We start from the raw sequence: 25458 nt of genomic DNA on the forward strand, positions 1-25458 counted from the left end.
TTCCTTTGCCTCATGTGTGGTTCCTTGCCCTGGGACAGTGGATTCAGTGCTATTGAGCTGCCAGAGGCTGCCCAAAATAGTCTCCTTCTCATGCTTCATCCTCTCAATAGGGCATTGCAGGATTTATTTGGGTATACGTGTGTTGCATATGTGCTTATATGTGCCAGGGGATCTAGTGAAAGGCTGCATGGATCCCAGCGCTCTCCCTGTTCCTGCGATTTCCACTCCCATGTTGAGGGAAAATCATTCCCAGAGAAATAATGGTAAAACAAAGATACTTGTACATTTGCTTTAAAGTTGTGATTTTGTCTTCAGTGAAACAAATCTGAATGTACGGCAATGTGATACAGAGGATCAAACCGAATTTACCATGGGTAGTGTCTGGGTATCAGGTGCGTATTCTCCTTGCTGCTGCCATGTTTACCTTTTTTATCTTTAACCCCCAGGAACCTATTTCCAAGTTTTCTGGCAGCCTTTTTGATACCGATGATAGCATGAGAGATCAAAGGAATACCAGAATGGCTCCTCAAGAAAAGCACAAGTTGGCGATGAAAGGGAAGACTCTTCCAGGGACTAACACTAAGGTGCAGCCACCCATCTCGGCAGCAGGCACCTTCCCTGGGGAGAGCGGACAGATCCCAGAGGAATCAAGGGTGCTGGATGCACCACAGCCCCCACTGAAGGTATTGTACTGCTGCATGGGCTGGGCTTGCTGATGCGGGGGGGACCACGTGTGTGTGTAAGTCCGTGTGTCCATGGGAAAGTCTGCTGCTTGTGTGAGGCAGTTTATAAAACATGCAAAGAAGGGGGGATGTTGCATGTCAGATGTCATGAGACTTACCATTCACTGAGAGTGTAAGCTGAGGTCCTTGCTCCCACTGGCTTATATGGAAAAAAAGTTTTCCGTTAAAAAAAACCAACAGCTTTCATTGTGCCCATTCAATACTGTCTCATTTTATATATCCAGCTTCGGTATTTTAAGGTCAAGCCACAGGTGTGTGCAGGTGGGCACTCGGCTAAGCCTTCATTTAGTCCATGGTTTAGGAGCAGTGGCATGACCTTACCCTGAGGGCATGAGAAAGCCTCTGTCCCGTGAAAAGAGGTGCGAATGTTCAAATGAAAATTTATCAGTGAGAACTACAAGTTTGGGCTGAAGTTTATGGAGAAAACTATCCTCTGAACTCAATGGATCTGTCCTATCTTGGCATGCTTTGGCATACATGAGGAGGAAACATACTTTATGGGTCGGCTCCCAGGAGTGTCTCGGTACAGATCAAACCTCTGCTGACTGCCTGCGGGTCAGAATTGTGCTGCATCCCCAGGGTCGTGGGATGCAGCACTGGGAAAGGCAGCTCGCCCAGTATGGCACCCGTGCTGGGACCCGTCACCAAAGCACTGCTGGTGATCACGGGCTTGTGACGTCTCAAGCGTGCAGGTAATGCTAAGTCTAAGCAACATTTGTTAGGGTGATTTTCATTTGATTCATACGGTATTTTCATACCTTTTTAGGAATTAGAAATTTCATGTGAGTATGTTATATGGGCAAGAGTAACTGCATGCATTTGTTAAATTTTAAAGGGCAGCTGTGTTGAAATGTTCTGAATTATAAAATTTAACAAGATATTCAAGCCTGAACTGTCTTAGCGATATGAAGCAAATCAATGAAGATAAGAGCATTTTACTAATGCAGGAAGGTGAAATGCGATTTTCTTTCAGATTCCACTACGCTATGTCAAGGTGTTCTTTAAATTTAAAGTGATTCTTGGTTTAGCAATTAGCAAATAATTATTTACTAATAAGCACGCTATATACTAAATAAGGAAATAACCCCAATAACTGAGGGGGGAAACTCTTAAATGTAAGCTGTCTTTGGAACTTGAAACTAATTTTATTTGGCCTTTGTTGTGAATCCTGTAAATTCAAAAAATGATCTAACATTTTGTACTAAATTTTTGCCGACACCAGCAGGAGGAGAACAGACTAGATAAATTACAAATTATGCTGCTTTTTTAAAAGCTTCCTGATATTTTTACATTTAAGTCAGTGGTTAGAGTACTGTCAAATCTTTTGACGGAGTTAACAGATACATACCAAAAGTCAGTTAAAAGAAAAAAACCCAACCTGTAATAGTGCTCAAATCCAGTTATCTGCTCTCAAAAGAGGTGAGAGTAAGCAAATCAGGCTGTAGATGAGGTTCCAAAGCAAAGGTTTTTCATAAACTTATTAAAACCCACTTATTTGTCATTTCTGTATGCTGGTGGTGTTGCCATTGTGAATACTTGGTAAATCGGTGGGCTTTATGAAGCAACTGGTTTGGTCAGCAGCCTTACAAAGAGCCTTATATGGTTTTGGCATGACTGTAAACCCTGGAGAAATGATTCATTCTTGGTGTTATTGAAGAGTAGAGGCTAGTCTTGCATGTGCCGGTGTTGAAGCATAGCACCGTTTTTCTTTGGCTGAACTCTACAGGGCCAAAACTGCCAGAGTTCAGATAGATTTTCATTGCTCATGTAATTAATAGGCAATGTTTTTGATTAATAAGGCCACTTACCCATTATAATTCTTTTCCAGGTAACCATTACTGTGTGCAGTCAAATGGGGAGTCTTGGTATTAGCATTGCTGGTGGAAAGGGCTCATCTCCATGTAAAGACAATAATGAGGTGCATTTCGTTACTCAAAATGTATCTATTAATTGTTAGAAAGAAACCGATGAGCAGTTCTTCGAAGCTGTTGTGTTTTGTTGATTTCTTTCTGAGGTTGTCCTCAATGTAACATCACTGTTTTTGTAATAAGGCTAACAAGGGTAAACATGGGTAACATTTCCCAAAGTAGAAGCTGGCAGTAGATTTTGATGGGGAACTTCCTGGAGGGATGATTTTGAAGACAAGACCCGATGTAAGCAAGTGGTTCTCCAATGACAACCTGATGGCTGAAGCACCGTTGGCTGGTTTCCTTTTTCTACTTCAATTTGGGGTCACTCCCTTGGCAATCCACATGCTTCTCCCATCCCATTTGCTCATTCCCAGGAGCTAACTTGATTTGAGAGAACTATTTCTCACATCTTCTCACTTCATTATCATTTAAATAAATCTTTGTTTCCCAGTCTGTCCCCCATGGCGCAGTGTAAACAATTAATGACTTCTGTTCATTGTTGTTTGTGTCAGCCATGGAGGCTTTTTTTTTTAATTTTTTATTGTTGCTAATGTGCGAAGACATTTAGCTTTTATTTCAATGGAGGCAGCAGAACAACAAGCTTTGAAAATTAATTACTTCCTGTTTGCTTTTTACATTTAAAACCGTGGAAGAAACCCTGTCAGATCTGAAACACCTCTTTTGTGTTATCACAGGGGATGGTGATCCCACGGGTGCTGAAAGATGGTTCTGCAGACCTGGCTGGAGTGCAAGCAGGAGACAGAGTGGCAGAGGTAGAGGGGTTGTTTGTCAGTGATGTGGGTGTGTTCCCTTGTTGTTGTCTTTAAATGAAATCGCTCGGAGTTGGGGAATTTGAGACCTAGATCTAGACTTCCCAAACTGCATTATAAAGAAATTATAATGACATTATATTGTTGTATTCCTCCTTCTTATATTCTGGTTTTCAGATCTTTATGTTCAAGGTGCTTAACAAAATATTACTAGCTAATTCCGAAAAGAAAATAATGGTCTTAGTAAGCAGTGTTGTGAGCACAAATGCAGTTGTACTTTGTCCAAGAAGCTTTCTTATAACACTGCATTAGATCTACTAGATGTTTATTGCAGTTGTTACAAAGAAATATGAACTAGATGAACTTGTTTCTCTGAGGTAATTTTTGGTTGGGAGAGAATAGCTCCAAGTAACACCCCTGATGGAGGCTTACAGTGCAAATGCCAAGGGATAAATCTCTCTTAGGCTGCTCCACCTCAAGCTTCATCTTTCACTCTCTTGAGCCTCAGAGGTTCCCAAGAGCAGTGGTGATCATGTACGATTTTGTGATACATATTTTTGACCGATTGTTTGGTTTCTACTTGCCGAGAAAGGTAAAGATGGAGAAGAGCCTCTACAAAATTACTTCCAGTTGAAACTGGTCCATAATTTTTTCCAGCTCTTGTTCTCTTAAACTGTCATTTGTACTTGCTTAAGTTAATGTTTTTTACTCCAGTATACTCTGTGTTGAGTCAAGGTGGGATAGAGCAAGCAATAATTTGTGTCTGTTAGATTTCCAGGAATAAGGATACAACCTATATCAACCAAAGACAAATCGGTGATAGTTTTACAAAATTAGTAGATTTATGCTATAAACCTTAGTAATAGAGGATTGTGTTCCACAATGCATGTATGGAAGTTAGTTCAACATTTTTAAAAGGTTTAATGATGGATAAAATTCTGTATCATTTTACCTTTTTTCTTTTATGAAAGGACTATCCTTATCTAGTTTTTGTATTTTAACACATGTGAGAGAATTTAAATAATTCTTTATGTATTTCAGATTATCAGATCATTAGGGAAATTAATCAGGATTTTTAGTTGCTGCACCTTTAACTTCTGAGCAGAGTTTCTATTAAAGTCAATACCTTAAAAACCACCCACTTAGCTTCATGGAGGAACCTGGGCAATCATTCATTATTTGTAATTCATAATTGGGGCTATTAGAAATATATTAGCTACTAATGTCTGTTCATTTTAGAAATAGTGAAACAAGTAAGAAAGAGAAGAAATTTCTGCTCCATACTGTTCTGTCCTGCTGTTGTTATGCTACAAATACTTATGATTTCTCAGTCTCCCACAAGATGGCAGAATCATTCATCTATTTAAACAATGTAGAATAATATTTTCTGCTTTTTGTATGTGTGGGAGATGAGAAGGAATGAATGTGTTCACGTGTGCTATAGAAGTCCTGATTTTTTGACCACAGGACTAATATGTGTACAAATAACCAGCATTTTCCTCTTGATGCTGTGTTACAACTTCTTATTCTTGAACTGACCATTTCAACAGGTCAAGTGTACAGCGTGTTCATCAAAAATGGGGAACAGCAAGGACTGCAATGCAATTTTACTTGCTTTTGTTGTGCAGCCATATATAGTGACAGGGCAGGTATTTGTATACTAACCTTAGGGGAAGGGACCTGTTCTTCTTAAACAGCATTCAGAATAAAAATATGCCTTTCTGCTGGTTTGTTTTTAAAGGCATCCCTTGTTTTGGAACCCAACGCCCTTGATGCTGGTCCTACTGAAGCTTCACCCAAGGGCAGCCCCTTCCCGACAGTGAACCACGTCATAACAGTAAGTAAGGTGGCCCCAGTGAGTAACAACACATCATTCTCAGCGAAGCACTCTGTGTTGTCTGTCATTGATGCTAGTAAGGATGGTAAAGGCTGGCACAAAACTTGTGAGTGGCTGTGTAAGAGGAGTACATATCCCAAAGATCAGTGACCCCACCGTGCGTTTACTTGGCTGTCACTGCAGTTGGGAAGCGGCAGCTGGGATGTGGCTTCTGGAGAAGCTCAGCTCCTGGATAAGCACCAGTGTAGCAAGCATAGCAGGCCAGAGTTTTTGAAACACTCTGGTCTGGGAGCTTTAAGGGTGGTGTCCATTCTCTCCAGTTTGAGTGTTTATGCTGATGTCTGGACTGCCTCTCTAGCTAATGGAAGGAGCAGTATCTCCAGGGTGCCTCTTTTAGGATGGGGAGGTTGAGCTGCTGCCTGGCAGTGACCATTTTTATCTTTTGGCTAGAGGGGGAACTTGCGTGACAGGCTAAGACTGCACGTCCGTATTTCAGGTGACTGATGTTGGAGGAGATTAAGCCTACCACACGTCACAGAAGGAGATGGCTGAGCTTACAGGGTGGCTTTTAGAAATCTGATCCACTTTTGTGAACTCCTCTAAAAATTTCAACTCTGCAGACCTACCCCAATCATGGTCATCTACCTGTACACCTGAAATTATGTCTTCACTAGGAAGATACAATAAGATCAGGGTATCTGAATGATTAAGGTCAAAAAACATCCTATTTGTGTTAAGCCTGAAGTACCAGGAAGCAGCAACAGTTTCTCCTACAGCAAATGCCAAGAAGTGTTTGATTTCCCTCCTTCCAGCCCTTTTTTATCCTTTTCCAGCTATACCATTCACAACTCAGCTAACGGCAAAAAGTGAACGTTCATCTATTATACAAAAGACTATAATCAAAGACTGCATTCAATTTTTATTAACCATTCACATTTTAAAAAATAAGGTGATTTGTTAGTTGACTGAAAAATAAGCAATCAGACCATGCAAATCTGGTTTCCTCTGGTTTTCTATGCGGTTTACTATTTAAGAAAGGTTGAGCTGCAGCTTTTGTCTATGAGGTGGACTAACAAAAGCCTCCTCTTCTATTCAGTTGCTTAACTTATTTTGAGGCCTCTGGTCTCCAGCATCATCCTGTGAAACATTTAAACTGTTCTATTTTCCAACTGAAAACACTTCCATCTTTTTTTTTTTTTTGTCCATCTGTACTTGGTAGCAGTTTCTTATGGTCTTAACTCACATTGCAGGAAGCATGAGGCTTCCTGTTAGAGGAACTACTGTTGAAAGGCTTGATTCACACGTTGCTACTGACCTGGATCTGTTGCAGTAGTATCTGACTTCTAGTGTTTTCAGCCAAAAAGAGGAAATGACCACTTTTTATGTTCTATGCCTCCCTTTAAAGTTTTTCATCTGCAAGGGGAGCAAGAGGCAGATTAGATAAAGCTACTTACCTTAGAGCACTGTGCACAGGGAGAGTCAAACTGGCTGAGCATGTTTCACGTGTCAAAAGTAACCAGCGTGCAAATTCTTTTGTGGATAAACATTTGTATTTATGGATTTGTTTCTTTTTAAAACCAGAATCTTTGTGCTGTAGCAAATTGTGTATGTTATTGTCTTTAATGCAGGCCAGCATTCATCAGTCTTAGGGATTACAGGCTTTTGAGGAGTATCCTGCTGACTTGGGAACTGGTCAGTATCTCATCTGCTCTTGCTCTGGATTTACTCTGGTGAAGTTCCTCTTATTCCTCAGTAACTGTCTTATATGAAAAATGCTTACAGCCTAACTTCTTATGGAGGACATGCTGTGCACGTTGAGATAAGCAGATGGCAGTAGGACCTTAATGCAGAATCATCATCTTTGCTAGGAATCTAGGAAGGTCTGTTTCCATTGTATTTCTGACTAGGTTTCAAGAGGAGGTGAGTACATCTACATCAAGGGAGGGAAGGAGAGAAGCATGGTGGCAAAGAAGCCAAAGGCTCGCTCCTTTTATTCTTCTTGCAAAAACTGAATTGTGTGCTGGATGGTCCCGTCTTCCTTCTCCCTCTCTTCCATGTCATCACTGCTTCCTGCATTTCAGCAAAGACTTTCTTCACCTATTTATTTTTATTGAATTTTGAATAAACCTCCTCTTTGCATATGCAATCTGTAATTAATATGTGTCTCTTACTTGCTAGCTGTAGCGCTTTGGCCATCTCTTGCCATTGCCCATTGCGTCTCCAAACGTGGTGCTCTGACATTACAGAGGGCGATGCTGCTACCAGGTTCAGGTGCCCTCTCTGTTCTCTATGGGCCTGGTTGCTCTTACTTCTTCTGAAAGGCTCATTTGAATTGTTAACTCATCCAGCCAAACTCAATTTCAAATCCTTTGTGCCAGCTTTAAGATTTCATGACCAATAATTAATTGGACAAACAATGAAAAGTGTTTTCACTCTGAGTCATTGTTTTGCAAAGGAAAAATGAGAATTGCCCTTGTTTTTAATTATGATAGAGTATTTTATCGAAATGTAGAGGCCACAGAACTTTAATTACAATTAGGTACTTTTTTTTACATTCCATATTTTATAGATTTGTCTCAGTTATGCTAATCAAACCTAAAAATATGGAATCTGTTTATTTTACTTTGTTTAATACATATATAACAAAATAAAAATATTCTAATTGAACATAAACAGAGTCTTTGGATTTTGAAATGGTAATCTTAGAATAAGATTATCTATCTAAAGAGTGCATCAAAGTATAACAGGTTAGAGCCACAACTGATACAGCTATCTACATGCAGACTGTGTGTAAAATATTGCATGTTTAACTACAGGGGGAAAAAAATAATCAGGGATACAAACATTACCAATAGTGCCACGTGCTGACTTTAACAGAAGGAATTTTAACTTGGATTCTGGCATCTTTATTTCCAGTTCTCTATTTTTCTGTCTTCTGCCCTCTGCTCCTTATTTCTTACTCATCTTCTCAAACATAGAACCAGCTCTGCACAATCCTTCCCCATCAAAAATATCTTTGTTAAAGCTCTGAATAAAATTCCTAAAAGATTTTTTCTGACTGAATGGAGAATGTTGACAGGTTTCAGCATCTCCTGTCACTTCATGATATGCATCATCATGTCGTCTCCTTTGACCCATTTTTGGGGCTATCGACATCATAAGGATATTAGAATCCTTGTAAATAATAATAAATCTCTTAAATATTTTAATCTAGTATTTAACTTTATTTCTTACTGTATTACTTTCTTTAATTGTATGCCTTCGCCCTGGCAATTTCCTCAATTAGGTTTTTTTTATATAGTTCATCAGGTGTATGAGTCTCACTTATATCGAGGATTTTCAAAGACATTTGAAGTAGGATTTGTTATTAAAAGTGATTATGTAAAAGAATAGTATTGGAAAAATATGAACTACTTCAAGCTAAAAAAGTCAAATGTTTTGATTGCTCTGTTACAAGTGCAGAGATACAGAATCACAGAATGGTGAGGGTTGGAAGAGACCTCTGGAGATCTTATAGTCCAACCCTCTGCTAAAGCAGGTTGCGCAGAGCAGGTTGCACAGGATGGTGTCCAGATGGGTTTTGAATGTCTCCACAGAAGAAGATTCCACAGCCCCTCTGGGCAGCCTCTTCCAGTGCTCTGTCACCCTCAAAGGAAAGAAGTTTTTTTCCTCATATCCAGATGGAACTTCTTGTGTTGCAGTTTGTGCCCGTTGCCCCTTGTCCAGTCGCTGGGCACCACTGAAGAGAGCCTGGCCCCATCCTCTTAACACTCACCCTTAAGACACTTGTTCAGTACACTTGATCAATAAGATCCCTTCTCATTCTTTGCTTCTCCAGGATGAACAGGCCCAGCTCTCTCAGCTTTTCCTCATAAGGGAGATGCTCCAGTCCCCTAAGCATCTTCATAGCCCTCTGCTGGGCCCTCTCCAGCAATTCCCTGTCTCTCTTGAACTGGGCAGCCCAGCACTGGACACAGTACCCCAGATGCGGCCTCACCAGGGCAGAGCAGTGGGGCAGGATCACCTCCCTCCACCTGCTGGCCACCCCAGCGTCCCATTGGCCTTCTTGGCCACCAGGGCACACTGCCGGCTCATGGCCACTTTGCTGTCCACCAGAACTCCCAGGTTCTGCTCCGCAGAGCTGCCTTCCAGCAGGTCAACCCCCAGCCTGTACTGGTGCGTGGGGTTGTTCCTCCCCAGATGCAGGACCCTACAGTTGCCTTTGCTGAACTCCATGAGGTCCCTCTCTGCCCAGCTCCCCGGCCTGCCCAGGTCTCGCTGAATGGCAGCGCAGCCTGCTGGGGTCTCAGCCACTGCTCCCAGTTCTGTATCACCAGCAAACGTGCTGAGGGGACACTGTCCCTTCATCCAGGTCGCTGATGAACAAGTTGACAGGACTGGACCCAGTACTGACCCCTGGGGAACACCGTGAGCTACAGGCCTCCAGTTAGACTCTGTGCTGCAGATCACAGCCCTCTGAGCTCTGCCATTCTGCCAGTTCTCAATGCACCTTGCTGTCCACTCATCTCACCCACACTTCCTGAGCTTATTATCAGGTTGGTCAGGCATGATTTCTCCTTGGTGAATCCATGCTGGCTACTCCTGATAAACTTTTTTTCGTACACATGCTTCAAGATGACCTCCAGGATGAGCTGTTCCATCACCTTTCCAGGGATGGAGGTGAGGCTGACTGGCCTGTAGTTTCCTGGGTCCTCCTTCTTGCTGTTTTTGAAGGCTGGAGTGACATTGGCTTTCCTGTAGTCCTCAGGCACCTCTCCTGTCCTCTGTGAACTTGTGAAGATGATGGAGAGTGGCTTGGAAATAACGTCTGCCAGTTCCCTCAGCATATATGACATGTTCCTAAATACACTGAGAAAACAGACAACTTTGGTATACTAGAAACTGTAATGTATATCAAAGAGAAATGCTCCTGTGCCCACAGAAAGTGAATAAGCATGTACCGTGCTCCCACGATACGTAGGTTGCTGTTTTTCTGCCTTTCTCCCATGTTGTTTCAGTGCAAGTCATGAGAAACCTTACATGTATGAGAATCCCAGCAAATCTGTCTTCTTCACTTCCAGCTGATAAAGACTTCAGGAAAAAGACTTCATGCACTTATACCAGTTACAAATCTGCAGAAATCTAAGTATTGAATCCTTTCTTTATTCATCTCCTCAGGTTAGTTTTAGTCGTGTCAGAAAACTGTAATCCTACAATTTAACACAATAAGACTTCTTTCTTGTTTCTTCAGTCATTGTCTTAAATTTTTCAATTTTAAAAGCAAAACCAGTAGAATACTCAGGCAGAGAAGCACTATAAAAGACGACAGCTGAAGTGGGATTCGGAATGTTCCTGTCATCAACAAAGACAGATTTCTTCTGAAACTTGTTTCAAAAGACAGAGACCTTGCTCAAGTACAGTGTTTGATTGACCTGTTCCCATAACACCATATGACCTAATATTTCATTCTTCCAAGTTTTTTGTGAAGAACTGCTTTGTCTCTTCTCCAAAACATTTTCATGACTCTTAATCTTGTCAGGTAAGGGTGTTGATATTTTTATTGTATTTTTTTTATTCTGACAAGGTAAGTTATTTTTAGAAATTGGGAGTCTGACTCCTCACTGCCTTGCATCTTGTGCACATTTGTACTTATTTGCAAAGAAGCCTGTGCGCAGCCCTGTTGGCTTAGCTAACCCTGTTCTGATCAAGTGAGCTTCAGCGGAGTGTAAGCACCCCTCTGCCATGTGATCTCCTTCTCCATTTCATCTGCTCGTGTGATTCGACTTCTGTCTAAGTAACTGAGTATTCCTGAGTCAGGATGAAAGATAAAAGTGGTATAGGCACTGTATTTACCTCCATAGTGTAGTGGTTAGGGAAATAATTTTGTGAATTTGGGATTAAATTCCTGCTTCAACAAATGTTTCTGTTTGCACGGTGCATCTTTTTTCCCCTCTCTTCTTTGTAAATAGTTTTCTCACAGGACTTGGTCAGAACTGACTCACTTCAAACTTCAAATTCTTGGATTTTGCAGAGCTTGTAATTAACAATGCTACATAAGAAAAAACTTTAAAGAAAAGACATTGATTGTTCTTTTCAAGATACCGTATTCCAATACCTCAAAGTTAAAGAAAAAAAATCTACAAAGTAAACCCAACATATGGTAGACAATATAAGCACTGCAGACAATATAAGGAAAAATACATACAAGAGACAAGTAGACTCAAGCAAGGCACCTGGAGCCATGCTGTAGGACATAGCATTCTGTTTGAGGAAAAAAAAGAGGGTAAATATTTGAAGAATGACAGAAATGATCAGTAACATCTCTCCATGTGAAAGGCATCCTCGTGGACTGCTGGAATTTGGCAGGGGAGGAGGCTGTTCTTAATTCCTGGCCGTGTTCAGGTACAACCGCTGCTTTTCACAGGAGCGATGAGTGTTCTTTGGAATCAGAGGGTTGGTAACAGTCGTAAGTAGCCCTGCTTATGGGGGCAGTATCTTTTAAGTCTCTCAATGTGATCAAAGCAATGCATTTTCTTCAGTGTTTTCACAGCATCAGGCCATAAATGATTACACAGAAAGCACTTGAATGAAAATCTTTGTATCAGGCTCCAGTGTCAGGGAAGTCACTATCCAGTGGTACATTAGAAGATGAAAGAAACGGAGCAAGGACAATTCTCATAAGCAGTTTGCATCATATAAAAGCCTTTTGTGTATGATGGCATTGCAGATATGACATGCTGAACGTTGATCTTTCATTTTTGTCTGCCGTGAGATGCAATGGTGAATTTAACTGAACTCCACCTTCCTTGCCTTGTGCATTGCCCTTGGGAGGCACTGAATGCTGAAGAGGAGGAGCAGAAAGGAGCTTCACTCTAAATGTGACGTGCCCAAATGTTACGTACATTACACGCTGGGAGACAGATAATACATTCAAGGTGTTCTCTTGCTATCTCAATAAGAAGTCAGTTTTAAACCTGGCCTCAAAGATATCAATCTCTAGAAAATTCCCACAGAGGAAACTTTAGGGGAAAGCACCTGCAGTGGTGCTTGCCTGGTACATCGAAACTCCAGGAAATTGTGCTCAGCTGAATTACATTTTGGAGCAAATCACCAGGCTTAATGTGGGAAGAGCAACGAGCCTGTGAAATTGGGACAAGCTGCTCGGGTAGCCCTTGGTCAGAGCCCTCACCAGGCTGCTGCATGCAAAACAAAGGCAGCACATGAAAAAACACAGTGGCAGAGCTCAGGTGCGAATCTTTGGCAGTGCTTGAGAGCAGCACAGCTATTCTGAGCATAAGGATGGACTGGATGATGCAGTGCCCTGTCCTACGGCCGAGCAGCGATAGGTGCTGTCACGAGCCAGCCGCTGCCTGAGCGCAGCAGCACAGGCCACCCTGCGCTCTCCTTGTGCAGAGGTCTGCCGCTGCCCAGTGCGATGAGGCGCTTCATCCATGCCTGACCATGGGTTTATCTTCCCCAGGGCGTGGGAGAGGTTTATACCTCTCTCCTTCTGACTTCACAATTCCTGGAATTTGGCCACAGGCCTCTAAAGCAGTGAAACAGCACTGTAACGCACCAGGGAAAGGGATGCAGACAGGGATTTCTGAGTCCGGGAGCACTGAGGTGCACCATAAAACACATGCCAGTTAAAATGTTCCTGATAACGTGCTATAAAAAGGAAGGTGTGTTGAATCCCTCAGTAGGGTTTGCAAATTCATGTTGTTGCGTACATGCAGCTGCACATTAAATGGTTTTTGTCGTGCCCGCCTTGCCCCCTGCCCCAGCCACCTTTCCTGCCGTAGCCTGGCTGCCTCACCCGCTTCCCACCTGGTGGTGAGATTGCTTGTGGGTAATAAATTCACAAGGAATTAATTAGATCTGTTTCTCCCTCTTTAACTTGTATATCCTGTATGTTTTCTTTTGGGGAGAAGGTTGCTTTTATCCATTGTCTCTGTCTCTGGGAGTGAAACATCGCATTGCTTTAATTAAAAAAGTTACCAGATGCCAGTTTGGTCTGAACTGTGCAGCAGTTGGCCAGCCTATTCTCTGCTCTTCTTGTTGGATGCATTTTAGCATCTTCTTTTTAAAACTGTTATTTAAAAATCCCGCTGTGTAACATTATTAGGCAGGACTAAATTTTCTCCTTCACTTTAAATTTGATTTAGGTGGTTTCTTCTATGAACAGTCACTATCAAATGCAGCCTTTTGCATCTAGCAAAGGTATGCTTTCATTCTTTAGCGAGAAGTCTGAATTTCCTGTTGTTCAAGTCTAAAATACTACTGCCATCACCAGTGATGACAAAAAAGGTAAAATTAAGTATGAAATCATAACATTGTTTATGAGGTTTGTGTAAACCCCTGTAAATGCTGTCAGCCGGAGAGATTATTTTATTTTCCCCTGTTTCCACCAGCTGAAGGGACTAGCCTGAGCACTGGTGTCAGTGAAAATCAGCTGTTGAGTCAAATTTCAAAAATATGTACTATTTAGATATATGGAGTTGAACTAGACAGGCTTCCCTGTTAGATGCTTTTTTTAGCTGGGGAATATTTTCTTTAGAAAGTGATCTCTTTGAACTAGGGTTAAAGGTATGCCTGGGTTTCTTCCAAAAGGCTAATCCAAATCCTTTTCCCCTGCCCCTATTCATTCAAACTTGGGCTTTTCATGTGTTGTATCACCTTCAGATTTGTAGGCGCTCTCCCCAGTGGCTGGCCTTGCTCTCAGCTGTGCTTTGCCCTGTCGCAGCTGGTTGTGCCTTTCATGTGAAGCTTGGGCTTTAGCTGTGACTCTTGCCCTGAGAACTTCCTTCTGCTAAGGCTGGAGCGTGGATCTGTGAGGGGGGAGGCCAAGGGAAGGGGAAGGCTTATATTGTTCTGTTTGGTTTTGGTTTTGAAAAAGTTATAAAAGGACATAATTAATTGTCCTTTATGGACTGTTCTGCACCTTTTTGGACAACCATTTTTATTGGAAGTGTAAAAGGAAAGCACATGTACACGACTGGAAATTAAAAATTACTGGATGTTAACCTGTTGGCAGGACATCTCATTTATCGTGCTTGAAGAAGATGCTTTCATCTGAAGCATCATAGCTAGTTCTAGTTGTGGGTTTGCTCCTATCCTGCTTCAATGTGAAAGAATTTTTGCAGCCAGTACTGCAGCTGAATTGCCCCAGGTTATTTAGATGGGTTTGTTTTAGTGCTTCTTGCAGTGGACTAGGAGTGCACAGGCAGCTTGTGCCTGTGCTTCAGTTGAGGAATGACATCTTTCAGCAGAGGGTGGTAATTCCATTAAATGAGAGTGTCTGAAATAATTTGATTTTTAGCTATGCCTGATTTAAGCAAAAATAAAATTTTATAATGAATTTTTTTAGTGTCTGTAGTCTTAGTGTTTATGTTGACAAAGTATGAAAAAGATGCAAAGAAGGTAGTGAAAGAAGTTCCCACAGTGAACACACTGGTTTTGGTACAGGACACGTCTTTTGCAAAATTTACTTTTTAGGCACTGAAAATGTAATTTTGGGGAAAAAAAAGGAAAATAATAACCTGTTTCAAAGGATTAATCATACATATTTCTATGTGTATATTCTACATATTTTGATGGTTTGGGATTGACTGGTACTTTAAGTATTATTTTAATAATGAGTGCATGATGGTGGAAAGTGAGTAGGAGGACTTTGTGATTTCAACAAAAATATTTTAAACAAGTGCAGCCACCATTCAGTAAAAAAATAGTGGAGTAAAACAGTGGAACAGCACAGGCTCCTGGATAATCTATTCTCCTACACCAGGATCAACTTCTGAAGAGTTACTGGTAGAAGATGGAAATTCCACACCTTCCCACATGCCTTAGGCAAGCAACTCAGCTCAGCTGCCTGTGTTGGAAAGGTTTTCCTTGTTTCCATCCTAAATGTCTCTGTCTTGCCCTGGCTATAATGGGCAGTGGAAATAGTTTGCTTCCTCTTTGCTGTGATTGTATTTTTTGCACATGAAATCTGTCCTTCTCTTTTCCCTCAGTTGTGATGCAGCAGGAAATGTACATTCAAACATGAATATTAAAGAAAAGCTCCAAGAGCAAAACTTGTCTATTTAATAGGGTAAAGCTGTGGTCAATGAAGATAAGCATGGAAATCTGAAAGCAAGGGTAAAATTCCCCTGGGATTCCAGGAAGAGAAGCACTGAGTTTGAGAAAAGAATGGAACAAAAGATAATGCAAGTTCAGAGTTCTTGAGTTTTGTTACTTTGTTTTGGGTTTTTTAAAAAAAACAGAACTGGAAGAGGAAAGGAAGCTGATAAATCTTAGCTTGTTACTTTCCTGGAGCTAGGGTGAATGTGAAGACAGTGATGGAGAGTGCTGGGTTCCTAGGGGAGATAGGTAGGTGAAGATGGAAAGGCCACTGTGGTTAGAACTGTGATGTGTATTTCTTACATCCATTTTGTGTTGTGTTTTGTTTTTTCATTTTAAAGGAGATTCATGGATAATTTTTCATACTAGGAGAGAGAAAGATGCTAGTAGAGGCCTCAGCCTCTTTTTGCTGAATTTAGACCTTGTACAAACGCATACTCTGTTACTTAATTGGGTTTGCTGTCAAGTTGCAATTGCATAGGTGGCACAATTGACAACCAAGAGTTGTTTTGCCATTGGTACCTATGATTCAGCTGAGAGGAAAACAGGGCTCCTCCGCATCCCATCAGGGTGTGTGTGTGGGTGCAGAGTGGGACAATTGGCTGCAGAGGAAGGAGCAGCGGTGGGTTTGGGGACAGCAGCAGTATGGGCTCACATGGAGTTTCAGAGGGAGAGTGGGCAGGGAGATGTGCAGAAAGCAGAGGGACACAGCATATGCCTGCACTTGAGCCAGAATAATTGATTTGTTAGAGAAACTCAGCAGTATGTTCTCCACATCAGCATCAGTGGGTGTATGTGCGAGATTTCACCTGCCTTGAGAGGATACAAAGGGACTACTCTAGGTCAGAGCTGAGCCCGTTCTCCTCTCGGGAGTGCAGGTGTGTCCGGCCTTTGCAGCACTTCTGGGCTGAGATGCTATTCAGCCTCTGCTGTAGGAAGTTGGTCTGTCATCTGGTGCCATTTCCTCTTTATCTGCAGCAGCATTAAAGATTAGATAAGAGGTTTCCCCCAGCACCACTTATTTCATGGAAGCAGTTGAAACAATTTCCACAGAAATGTTGGATGAGCATGAACTGATGGGCAGGCAGTCATCTAATGGGGAGCCCAACCGGGGCTGTTGGGAGCAGGGTCATGCTGCAGGCATGGAGGGGGTGTCCTCCAGAGGCTCTGCCACAGCTCAGGTGCTAGAGGTGTGCAGGCTTTCAGACCATGGGCGTAGGAGAGTGTGTCATCAAGGAAACAAGGTGGGTTTTGGGGGAAGCTGTGAAAGCCTAACTACAGCTTGCAGTGTATTGAACATAGGGGAGACATGTGAAAGAGTATTCGTGCCAGAACTGAGCATCCTGTGGGATTTGTTCCTCCAGCAGTATTGTTACAATCTCAGATTTATGTTTCTTTCAGATGCAGATAATTAACTAAAAAAAAAATGGAGGACTAATTTTTTGGTGATAATTAAAATGAATAATGGTTTCTGAATTAAAGAGCATTTCAGACTGCCTAAAAAAAATGTCTCCAAAAAACCTTTGTGCCAGATCAAAACTCTTGAGTGTGTATGTTTGAGTGTAGTGGTGGACTGAAATACCCACTAGAGCTTTGTGTTCTTATTTTAAGTTTTTAGGGTTATGCCTCTCTGACAGCTAGAACTTTTTTTTCCATTTTGCATTTCATCAATTAAATTCACTTTGTGATTGTAAGACTTAGTCCCATTGTAATATTTGAAAGATAGTATGCAAGAATCAGGCTCCAAAAGTTGTGAAATGTTTTGAGGAAAAGCTTTTTTTAGAGAATTGATTCAATTCCTTACAAGTGGGATCACTGGGGAGTAGAAACCAGGCTGAAAAAGAGTATTTCAATAACTGACATTCAAAATGACTAAGGGCTATCCTTCAAGAGGAAAAAAGAAGTACTGGTGACTCTTCCTTCATACTTGCTAATGAAACACATGCCTGGTCTTGGGGAAATGCACACATGTCTATTTTTGAGTGGCACAGGACACAAAGAAGGGTCTTCCCTGAGCTTTGAACAGACAGCTCAATGAAACGCAAAGCCTCATCCTGGATATTTCTGCAGGTAACTTCAGATAGGGCATAGACCTCCACACTAGTTCTCGAGGTGGCAGAATTTCAATATATGATATGTCACCTGTATGTATAGGATGTGCATTTGTTGTAGCACAAAGCAGCTTGGCTGCTGCTTATCATTAAGAAAGAAACACCTTTCAACAATTAACAGAGCCAAGAGAAATATCCAGTGCATAGAAAGTTTACAAATGCTGTCAGGTGTGCATGACAGAAGCAAATCTTCTTAGGAGTTGTTAACTTGGCCAGTACTTAAAATCTATATAGGTTATTTAAATCTTCCAGAAATGTGTACTATTTAGTCTAAGCAAAGGGGGGGTAGGGTGGGGTGGGTGGGAGAGAAAGATAATTGGACATTCAATACACCAAGGAATATAACTGGATTTATACCTGATTTTAAAGTGAGTTTAATGCTATCATGTGTGAGATTTAGCTCTGGACTGACACCTGCACTGGGGTACCTGCATGCAGCGTGCCTGCCTGGGAGCCAAGGGGGTGCCAGGCCCCCCAGCAATTAGTGGTGTCAGAGCTACTGCAGTCGGGGAAGCCTGTGGAATGATTAATATTATTTCAATGCGGAAACCTACCGGCTGGCTAGCTGAACAGCCATGAAGCATCTATGTGCTTGTGTAATTTCTGAAATCAAATAATGCATAGCAAAGAAATAATATGTAAACGATTGAACTGTGTAGCGTCAGCATTAAACATTCTTATAAAGTGTGAAGAAATGAAACAAAGTAACTGATAAATAAGAAATACTACCTTCCCTGAAAATTTTCAGACTAATGGTAAGATGGACATTTTATATATTACACATTACTGTATTACCTGCTCCTTAGATATATCGACTTACTATTATATCTATTTTCATTACATGTTTAATTTTTTTTGAAAATTAGTAACTTAGGATGACTTTGTGCATCAGAGTTAAACTTGTAATAATCCATTCATTGATACAAACCGTTACTGATACGTTATTTGGCTATACATAAAGAAGCTGGCATTCTCCTCTTTTCTCAGTTACAGCATTTAAATTAATTTTAAATCATTACAATGTAGTTCTCAAAGAACACAAAGTTCTTGGCCAAAAAACCTGATTTGAATCAAATCCATGTATGCATATTTATCAACTAATGAATTTACACATTGATATTATGTCTTAATGTTTCCCTTAAATGTATTTTGTCAGTAAAAAAGCCAAAATATGTAATTTTTTCAAAGATCAATAATTGATATGCTCTCTGATCCTTAATTAATCCTTTATTGCTTTCAGGTGCAGTATTTAATGAATAATGAAGTTAAATAAAAGTAGATGCATATTTTTCATATACATACTTAAATATTTTTAAAGATCTTTTTATCTTCTTTTTTTTGTTTTTGTTTTTTCTATGGAAGGGTTCTTTTTGTTTGTTTGTTTAGATTAGCTAATGAGAGGAAAAGGCAATTTATCTCAATTTGGCTTTAATGATGAATGCATTTTTGGCATAGAACAATTTCCCTGTCAGGAAGCTGGAAACAAAATGAAACAAAAGGAGGGCTAGGGAGAATTTCCATCGTTATTGGATGTGGGGGAAACACAGAGACAAAGGATGAGGAAAAGGCTGACGTACTTAATGCCTTCTTTGCCTCAGTCTCTAATAGCTAAAGTCCAGCTTTCCTCCAGGTACCCAGCCCCCTGAGCTGGAAGACAGGGACAGGGAACAGAATGAAGCCCCCATAATCCAAGGGGAGATGGTCCGAAACCTGCTACACCACTTAGACACACACAAGTCCGTGGGGCTGGATGGGATCCACCCAAGGGTACCGAGGGAGCTGGCGGACGTGTTCACCGAGCCACTTGCGATCATTCATCAGCCGTCCTGGCTGACCGGGGAGGTCCCAGCTGAGTGGCAGTTAGCCAGCGTGATGCCCATTGACAAGAGGGGCCAGAAGGGGGATCCAGGGAACTACAGGCCTGTCGGCCTGAACTCAGTGCTGGGGAAGGTTACGGAGCAGATCATCCTGAGTGCCATCACACGGCACGTACAGGACAACCAGGGGATCAGGCCCAGTCGGCATGGGTTTAGGAAAGGCAGATCCTGCTTGACTAACCTGACCTCCTTGTATTTCAAGGTGACCCACTTTAGTGGATGAGGGAAAGACTGTGGATGTTGCCTACCTAGACTTTAGTAAAGCCTTTGACACAGTTTCCCACATCATTCTCCTGGAGAAACTGGCTGCTCATGGTTTGGATGGACGTACTGTTTACTGTGTGAAAAACTGGCTGGATGGCCGAGCCTGTGAATGGGGTTCAGTCTATTTGGTGGCTGGTCACAAGTGGTGTTCTCCAGGGCTTGGTACTGGGGCCAGTTCTGTTTAATATCTTTATCAGTGATGTGGAGGAAGGGATCAAGTGCGCCCTCAGTAAGTTTGCAGATGGCACCAAGTTGTGGGGGAGTGTTGATATCTGCTTGAGGTTAGGAAGGGTCTGCAGGGGGATCTGGACAGGCTGGGTTGATGGGCTGAGGCCAGTTGTATGAGATTCAGCAAAGAGAAGTGCCAGGTCCTGCACCTGGGTCACAGCAACCCCATGCAACACTATGAGCTTGGGGAAGAGTGGCTGGAAAGCTGCCTCATGGAAGAGTGTGCCCAGGTGGCCAAGAAGGCCAATAGCACCCTGGCTTGTGTCAGAAACAGTGTGGCCAGCAGGACAAAGGAAGTGATTATCCTCCTGTACTCGGCACTGGTGAGGCCACACCTCGAATCCTGTGCTCAGTTTTGGGCCTCTCAGTACAAGACATTGAGGTGCTGGAGCGTGTCCAGAGAAGGGCAACAAAACTGGTGAAGGGTCTGGAAAACAATTCGTATGAGGAGCGGCTGAGGGAACTGGGGTTGTTTAGCCTGGAGAGGAGGGGGCTTGGGGGGATCTTATTGCTCTCTACAGCTACCTGGAAGGATGTTTAATGAGGTGGGTGTCAGTCTCTTCTCCCAAGTAACAAGCAACAGGACAAGAGGGAATGTCCTTAAGCTGCACCAGGGGAGGTTTAGGTTTGGTATAAGGAAAAATTTCTTCCCCAAAAGGGTTGTCAACCATTGGGGCTGCACATGGAAATGTTAGAGTCACCATCCCTGGATGTGTTTAAAAGATGTGTGGATATGGCACTTAAGGATGTGGTTTAGTGGTGGACTTGGCAGTGCTAGGTTAACGGTTGGACTCGATGATCTTAAACATCTTTTCCAACATAAACAGTTCTATGGTGCTATGAAGCCCTGTGGTGTTACACCTCTCACATGTTTTTCTCATCACCCGCTTTTCCCCTGTACCTTTAACATGCCCCTTTTAAACACTTCCCTGCTCTTGATCTGACTCTTTTCTCTGAAATCTTTCACATCTTGCTGAAGATCCCTCGGATAATCCTCACGCGCCCTTCCACTTCCGATGAAGATACCGACCAGTTGCCCCCAGACCCGGATGACTTTGAGCCCGAGGAGCCCGACAGCGCAGAAGGCCATGCCTATTCGGACTGTCTGAACAGTGCTTTTTATCCTCCCTAATAAAGTACTTTTCTGGAAAGAATTCATGGGTGGTTTTCTTTCCCATTTTTCGATTATATTTAATGTAGTACTTGAACCGCTATGCCTTATTTCTATGGAAAACCGTTACATGGAGGATGGATTTGAGCTGAGGGAGTAAAACCCATGGCTGTATTTCTTTGCCTTGAACTTCCCTTTGGCCAGAACCTGTGCACGTGAAACAAAACGAACTGGGTGAGGTTATGTGAATGACACCACGTGTTTCAACAGTGACTTGTAAAGGCATCCTACAGCACCTAAACACAATGCTGAAAAAAGCAGGTCATTTTTTTATTCAGAAGGTACTTCACCCATTTGGAAACACACTGAAAACAATAGTATAGTTTGGGTTGTTTCTTTTAAATCTTGTGCCCATGCTTTGTCTATATAGCTCACCTTTTTGTCTACCCCCAGATTCCTTTGAATTGTCCCTTTTGATGTGGTTTTCTATGAGAATAAAAAAATCCTTTTCTGTCTTTTAAATAGTGCTGGGTTTTTTTTCCTTGCAGGGAAATGTTATTTCCATTGGAATTCTGTATCTCACTCTAGCGTAATTAAGAGTAGTTTCTCCAGGTATATCAGTAATACAAAGGTATATCAGATTTGAACAGGACCTGTAAATTACATTTTATTAGATCTAAATGCAGAAGGCATCTTATGCAACTATGCACCTGAGATTGAATTACGAAGCAATTTCTTATGCTTGAGGAACTGAGACACTTTTATTTCTTCTCCTGACTTGCATATAACCAGAATACCTTAAATTTGGCTTACTCTGACATGCCAGTATTTTGTGTATAGATTTATATATGTGTGTGTGTGCACATGTGTATGTGTATAAGGTACGCATTTAAGAGCAAATATTCTTGTGCAATAGCGTTCTTTATTCTCTTCGCTGCTATTCAGGTTTCTAATGCATTTTGAGGTGCTTAACGAGAACCTTTGGGGATTGTTCTTTATTTGTGGTTCCATGGTGCTGCCTTAACTCAGGTAAGGTCTGGCCTTGCTAGACTGGGATGTCATGACTTTTTTTCATGTGCATCAAGTGTGCATAGATGTTTTTTATGATGTATATATGGTTTCTTTTCCTGTAAATATAATATGGCACAACTCAGTGACCTGGTAAATTCTCATCTTTTACTCACATTCTTAAATTTTTCTCAGGTGATCATTAATATTTTGCTTGAATGAATGCCGGTAACTGGCTTTTCAGGAAATCAGAAGTTCCCAGGAGAGTATGCCTGTTACAGTTAGAACAATATCTCCTACTGGTAAAAGGAATGTTTTATTTTGAAAAGATAGGTTTGCAATAAGATTATGATGCCAGGATTTCTCTTGCCTCTCAACTGCATCCACTGTGGCTTTTTTATTATCTTGTACATTATAATTTTAATTGAAATAATGTATCAGCAATAGGAATATTAAACTAGTTTTCATTCATTTACAAAATGAACATTACTTTAGAATCTGCTATGGCTTTAATAATACGTACTGCATTATGTGTATAAACATTTCAATTTGAATTAGCTTAAATGATATTGATAAATGAAATTACTTAAAAAAATATTTGCTTCTCATCCCTTTTCATCCTCCAAAATAAACAGGGTTCTTCCTCCATGACTTAATGTTTGATCAGTGCATATTGTAAAAAATATCAACCACCTCAGAAACCATAAACACTTTGGCAATCCAGCTATTAACATATGGTTTAGTAATGCTTTATTATGTATTACTAGACTACAGAAAAAGTAAACTCATTCTGCTGTTGTAAACCAGCCCTGGGCTGCAGAATAAGTTGTAGTTGAGAGTTAGTGAAATAAAGTAGGAGTTCTGATATGAACTCTGTATTTTCATTCTTTTTCCTCCTCATGCACAAGTGTGTGTTTGAGATTCTTTAATAGGTCTTGGAAGTCAAAATGTTTGCTATCAAAATTATGTGTTCTTAACCAAATGCTCTCAGCATCCAGATAGCTTTTAAGCACTTGGATCTTTTATCTGTCCTTGTCAACTGCATTTGTTTTCAAGGCCAATTTCCTATTGCAGTGTAGAGATTTTTGCTGTGGGTATAAATGTATGATGGTAACACTCTTTGTGGAAAAAATGGAACACAAGTTGATGAATGAACCCAAATAATTTTGTAAATGGACATGCAACTCTGGAAAAGATACCAGTCAAAGCCTCTGCTAGACATTTATTCAGGCTTTGCTTAAACAGAAAAATGTTGGGGCAGGTGATTGCATTGCACTTTTCTGCAAAAGAGGGCAGAGGTGGAGGGCAGATGCTGGTGTCCTTATCGGCACTGAGTAATGTCTCTTTTTGAGGTTTGGTGTTCGATAAGAGTGGGCAGAGACAGAAATGGGAAAGGCACAAAGGGAGTTGGTCTGTTAATGACAGCTCGTATCCCATACTCTCGCTTCCTGCTGACGTGGGTGGTGCCTAGAAAAAGCCCACTATCTGCCCATGGAGCAGTCACTTGTTTTCCATGCCCAACTGGCTTCTCCTCATTCCCAGCTGCCACATCAGTTAAAAGATAACTAAGAAGGTATTTAATGTTTTCCCAGTGTATTTTGTTATTCAGGTCTCATCATTGCCACATCCATCATTGTGGAAGAAGGCAAGGCAAATGGTACCACTGAATAGGGGAGGGAACTTTTCTTTTGTGATGCGTCTATTGAAATGCATTTTACAGCCTGTGATAATTTGGTTTGCTGGGATACAGCAGTAATATTCAGGGACATCATGTGTATATAGCTGAAGCAACGGATGTCCAACAGAAAAGAGGTTAGTTGTCCCACTGCTGTCTGTACTCCTGCAGGACACCAGGTGCAGGACCTTGCCAGCACAAGGGTAGCCCACTTTAACACAATTGAGTTAAAAGACCTGTGAAGAGAAGAAAGCACTTACAGCTTCCATGGAGTGCCATACCAGAGAAGGCTCGGAGCTCTCAGAATCAATTTCTTGTAATGTTGAAATAACCTTCCTTGTTTTTATCCTCAAACATATTCAGACTTGCCCCTTTGGAGAAAATTTGTCAAGGAGCCTCCTGCTCCCCGTACGTGACATGTAAGGCTCTGCTTCCTCACATGCAAAGCAGAGACTCGCTGTGCCTGTTGGTGTTTCCCTCTTTTTCCACGCCTGCTACCTCGATTCCCGCAGAGCCAGCGAGCTGGACCAGGGAGCGACAGCAGCAGCTGCCGGGTGCTGCGGCAGGAATGTGGACCCTCCTCTCCTAAGGATCAGCTTCCCGCCCTCGGCTCCCAGCCGCCTGGAAGGTAAGCCTGCTCCGTATACAGTCCCGGCAGCTCCGTCATGCTCTTCATTTCTGCAAGGAACGTGTCATGAAATAGCAGCTAGAAATGCTGCCGAGGTCCTGATGTTTCCAGGCATGTGCATGTGACCTTGGGTGGACGTGCTGGAGTAATGTAGAGGATGCTTGCTGCTCTGGCACGCTGGGGCTGAGGGAAGGGTGGGCAGCAGAAATAACCTGGAAAGCTTAACCTGTGGCTTCTGCTGGACTGGTGGTTACCAGTAGTGAGGGAGCCGACTGAGTTTTGTGCTTGTTTTATCTTTTAACTTTTTGACTTGTTTTAAGTGTGGGACAGAAATTGTGTCCATATCAGCCCTCTAAAAATCACTGTGGATGTACTTTGTGTATTAGTCTTAGGTTTTTTATCTGGTATATGTGATTTATGTAGGTGGCTTTCAACTGAGTGTCGAGCACATCAGGGACAGAATGAGTACTTCTGACTGTTAAATGCTTATGGTGGTCTGATGCTGAGCAAATAAAAGCTAACAGCTTAAGAAGGAAGTGGTGCAGATGTATGACGTGTGATACAATCATTGGCAGGCATCCCTGGGCTGCAGCCAAGTCAGGCTGAAAATGAAAAAAGTGCAAAGTAAAAGAATTGCAGTAGTGGCATGAATGAAAACACAGCTGAGAGTGACACACAAACACCATGACAGTCACTTGCGTCCTTCTCAGGAACAGCAGACACCAAGACATAAAATGCATCTGCTTAAACGGTTTATTTACACAATACTACTATTTTGGATATTGAGTACTTGGCTTTTACAAAAGAAACCAACAAACAACCCTCCCTCTTCATTAGTTTAATCTGCTGGCCTCCTGTTAGGTCCTGCTCTGAGAAGCAAAACAGGTGTCAAGAGACCAGTGACTGTAATACAAAGAAGTAATTGAAAATAGCACAGTAATTTAGGCAGTGTCTAGAACATGCTTTTTACATAGCACCTGTTTACTATGTCCCTTGCAAAGTAGAACAGGAAATACACAGTTACTAACAGTGTTTTAGAAAGTCCTTGGGATAGAATAACTACTATTTCTGTGTAGGAATAAGAAATGTACTCCCATAATTATATAAAACCAAATTCTCGTGTGGTTTGGATCATGGTGTTTCCTCAGGTTTAGCGTTACTATGTCATGCTGAGCAG

The 25458-nt window shown here is 41.7% G+C and overlaps 1 protein-coding gene across 1 annotated transcript in view; it reads left to right on the plus strand.

Annotated features, from left to right (window-relative positions):
- LRRC1 (leucine rich repeat containing 1) overlaps positions 1-21434 on the plus strand; it is a 106769-nt gene extending 85335 nt beyond the window's left edge. The window contains exons 15-19 of the mRNA XM_055810842.1: positions 447-683; positions 2572-2661; positions 3349-3426; positions 5165-5260; positions 20839-21434. Coding sequence (XP_055666817.1) covers positions 447-683; positions 2572-2661; positions 3349-3426; positions 5165-5260; positions 20839-20991 — 654 coding nt within the window. The 3' untranslated portion in view covers positions 20992-21434. The remainder of the gene's footprint in view (positions 1-446; positions 684-2571; positions 2662-3348; positions 3427-5164; positions 5261-20838) is intronic.
- The last annotated feature ends 4024 nt before the right edge of the window (positions 21435-25458 follow it).

Source organism: Falco peregrinus, chromosome 7 (genome assembly GCF_023634155.1).
Source record: "Falco peregrinus isolate bFalPer1 chromosome 7, bFalPer1.pri, whole genome shotgun sequence".
NCBI classification, from domain to species: Eukaryota; Metazoa; Chordata; class Aves; order Falconiformes; family Falconidae; genus Falco; species Falco peregrinus.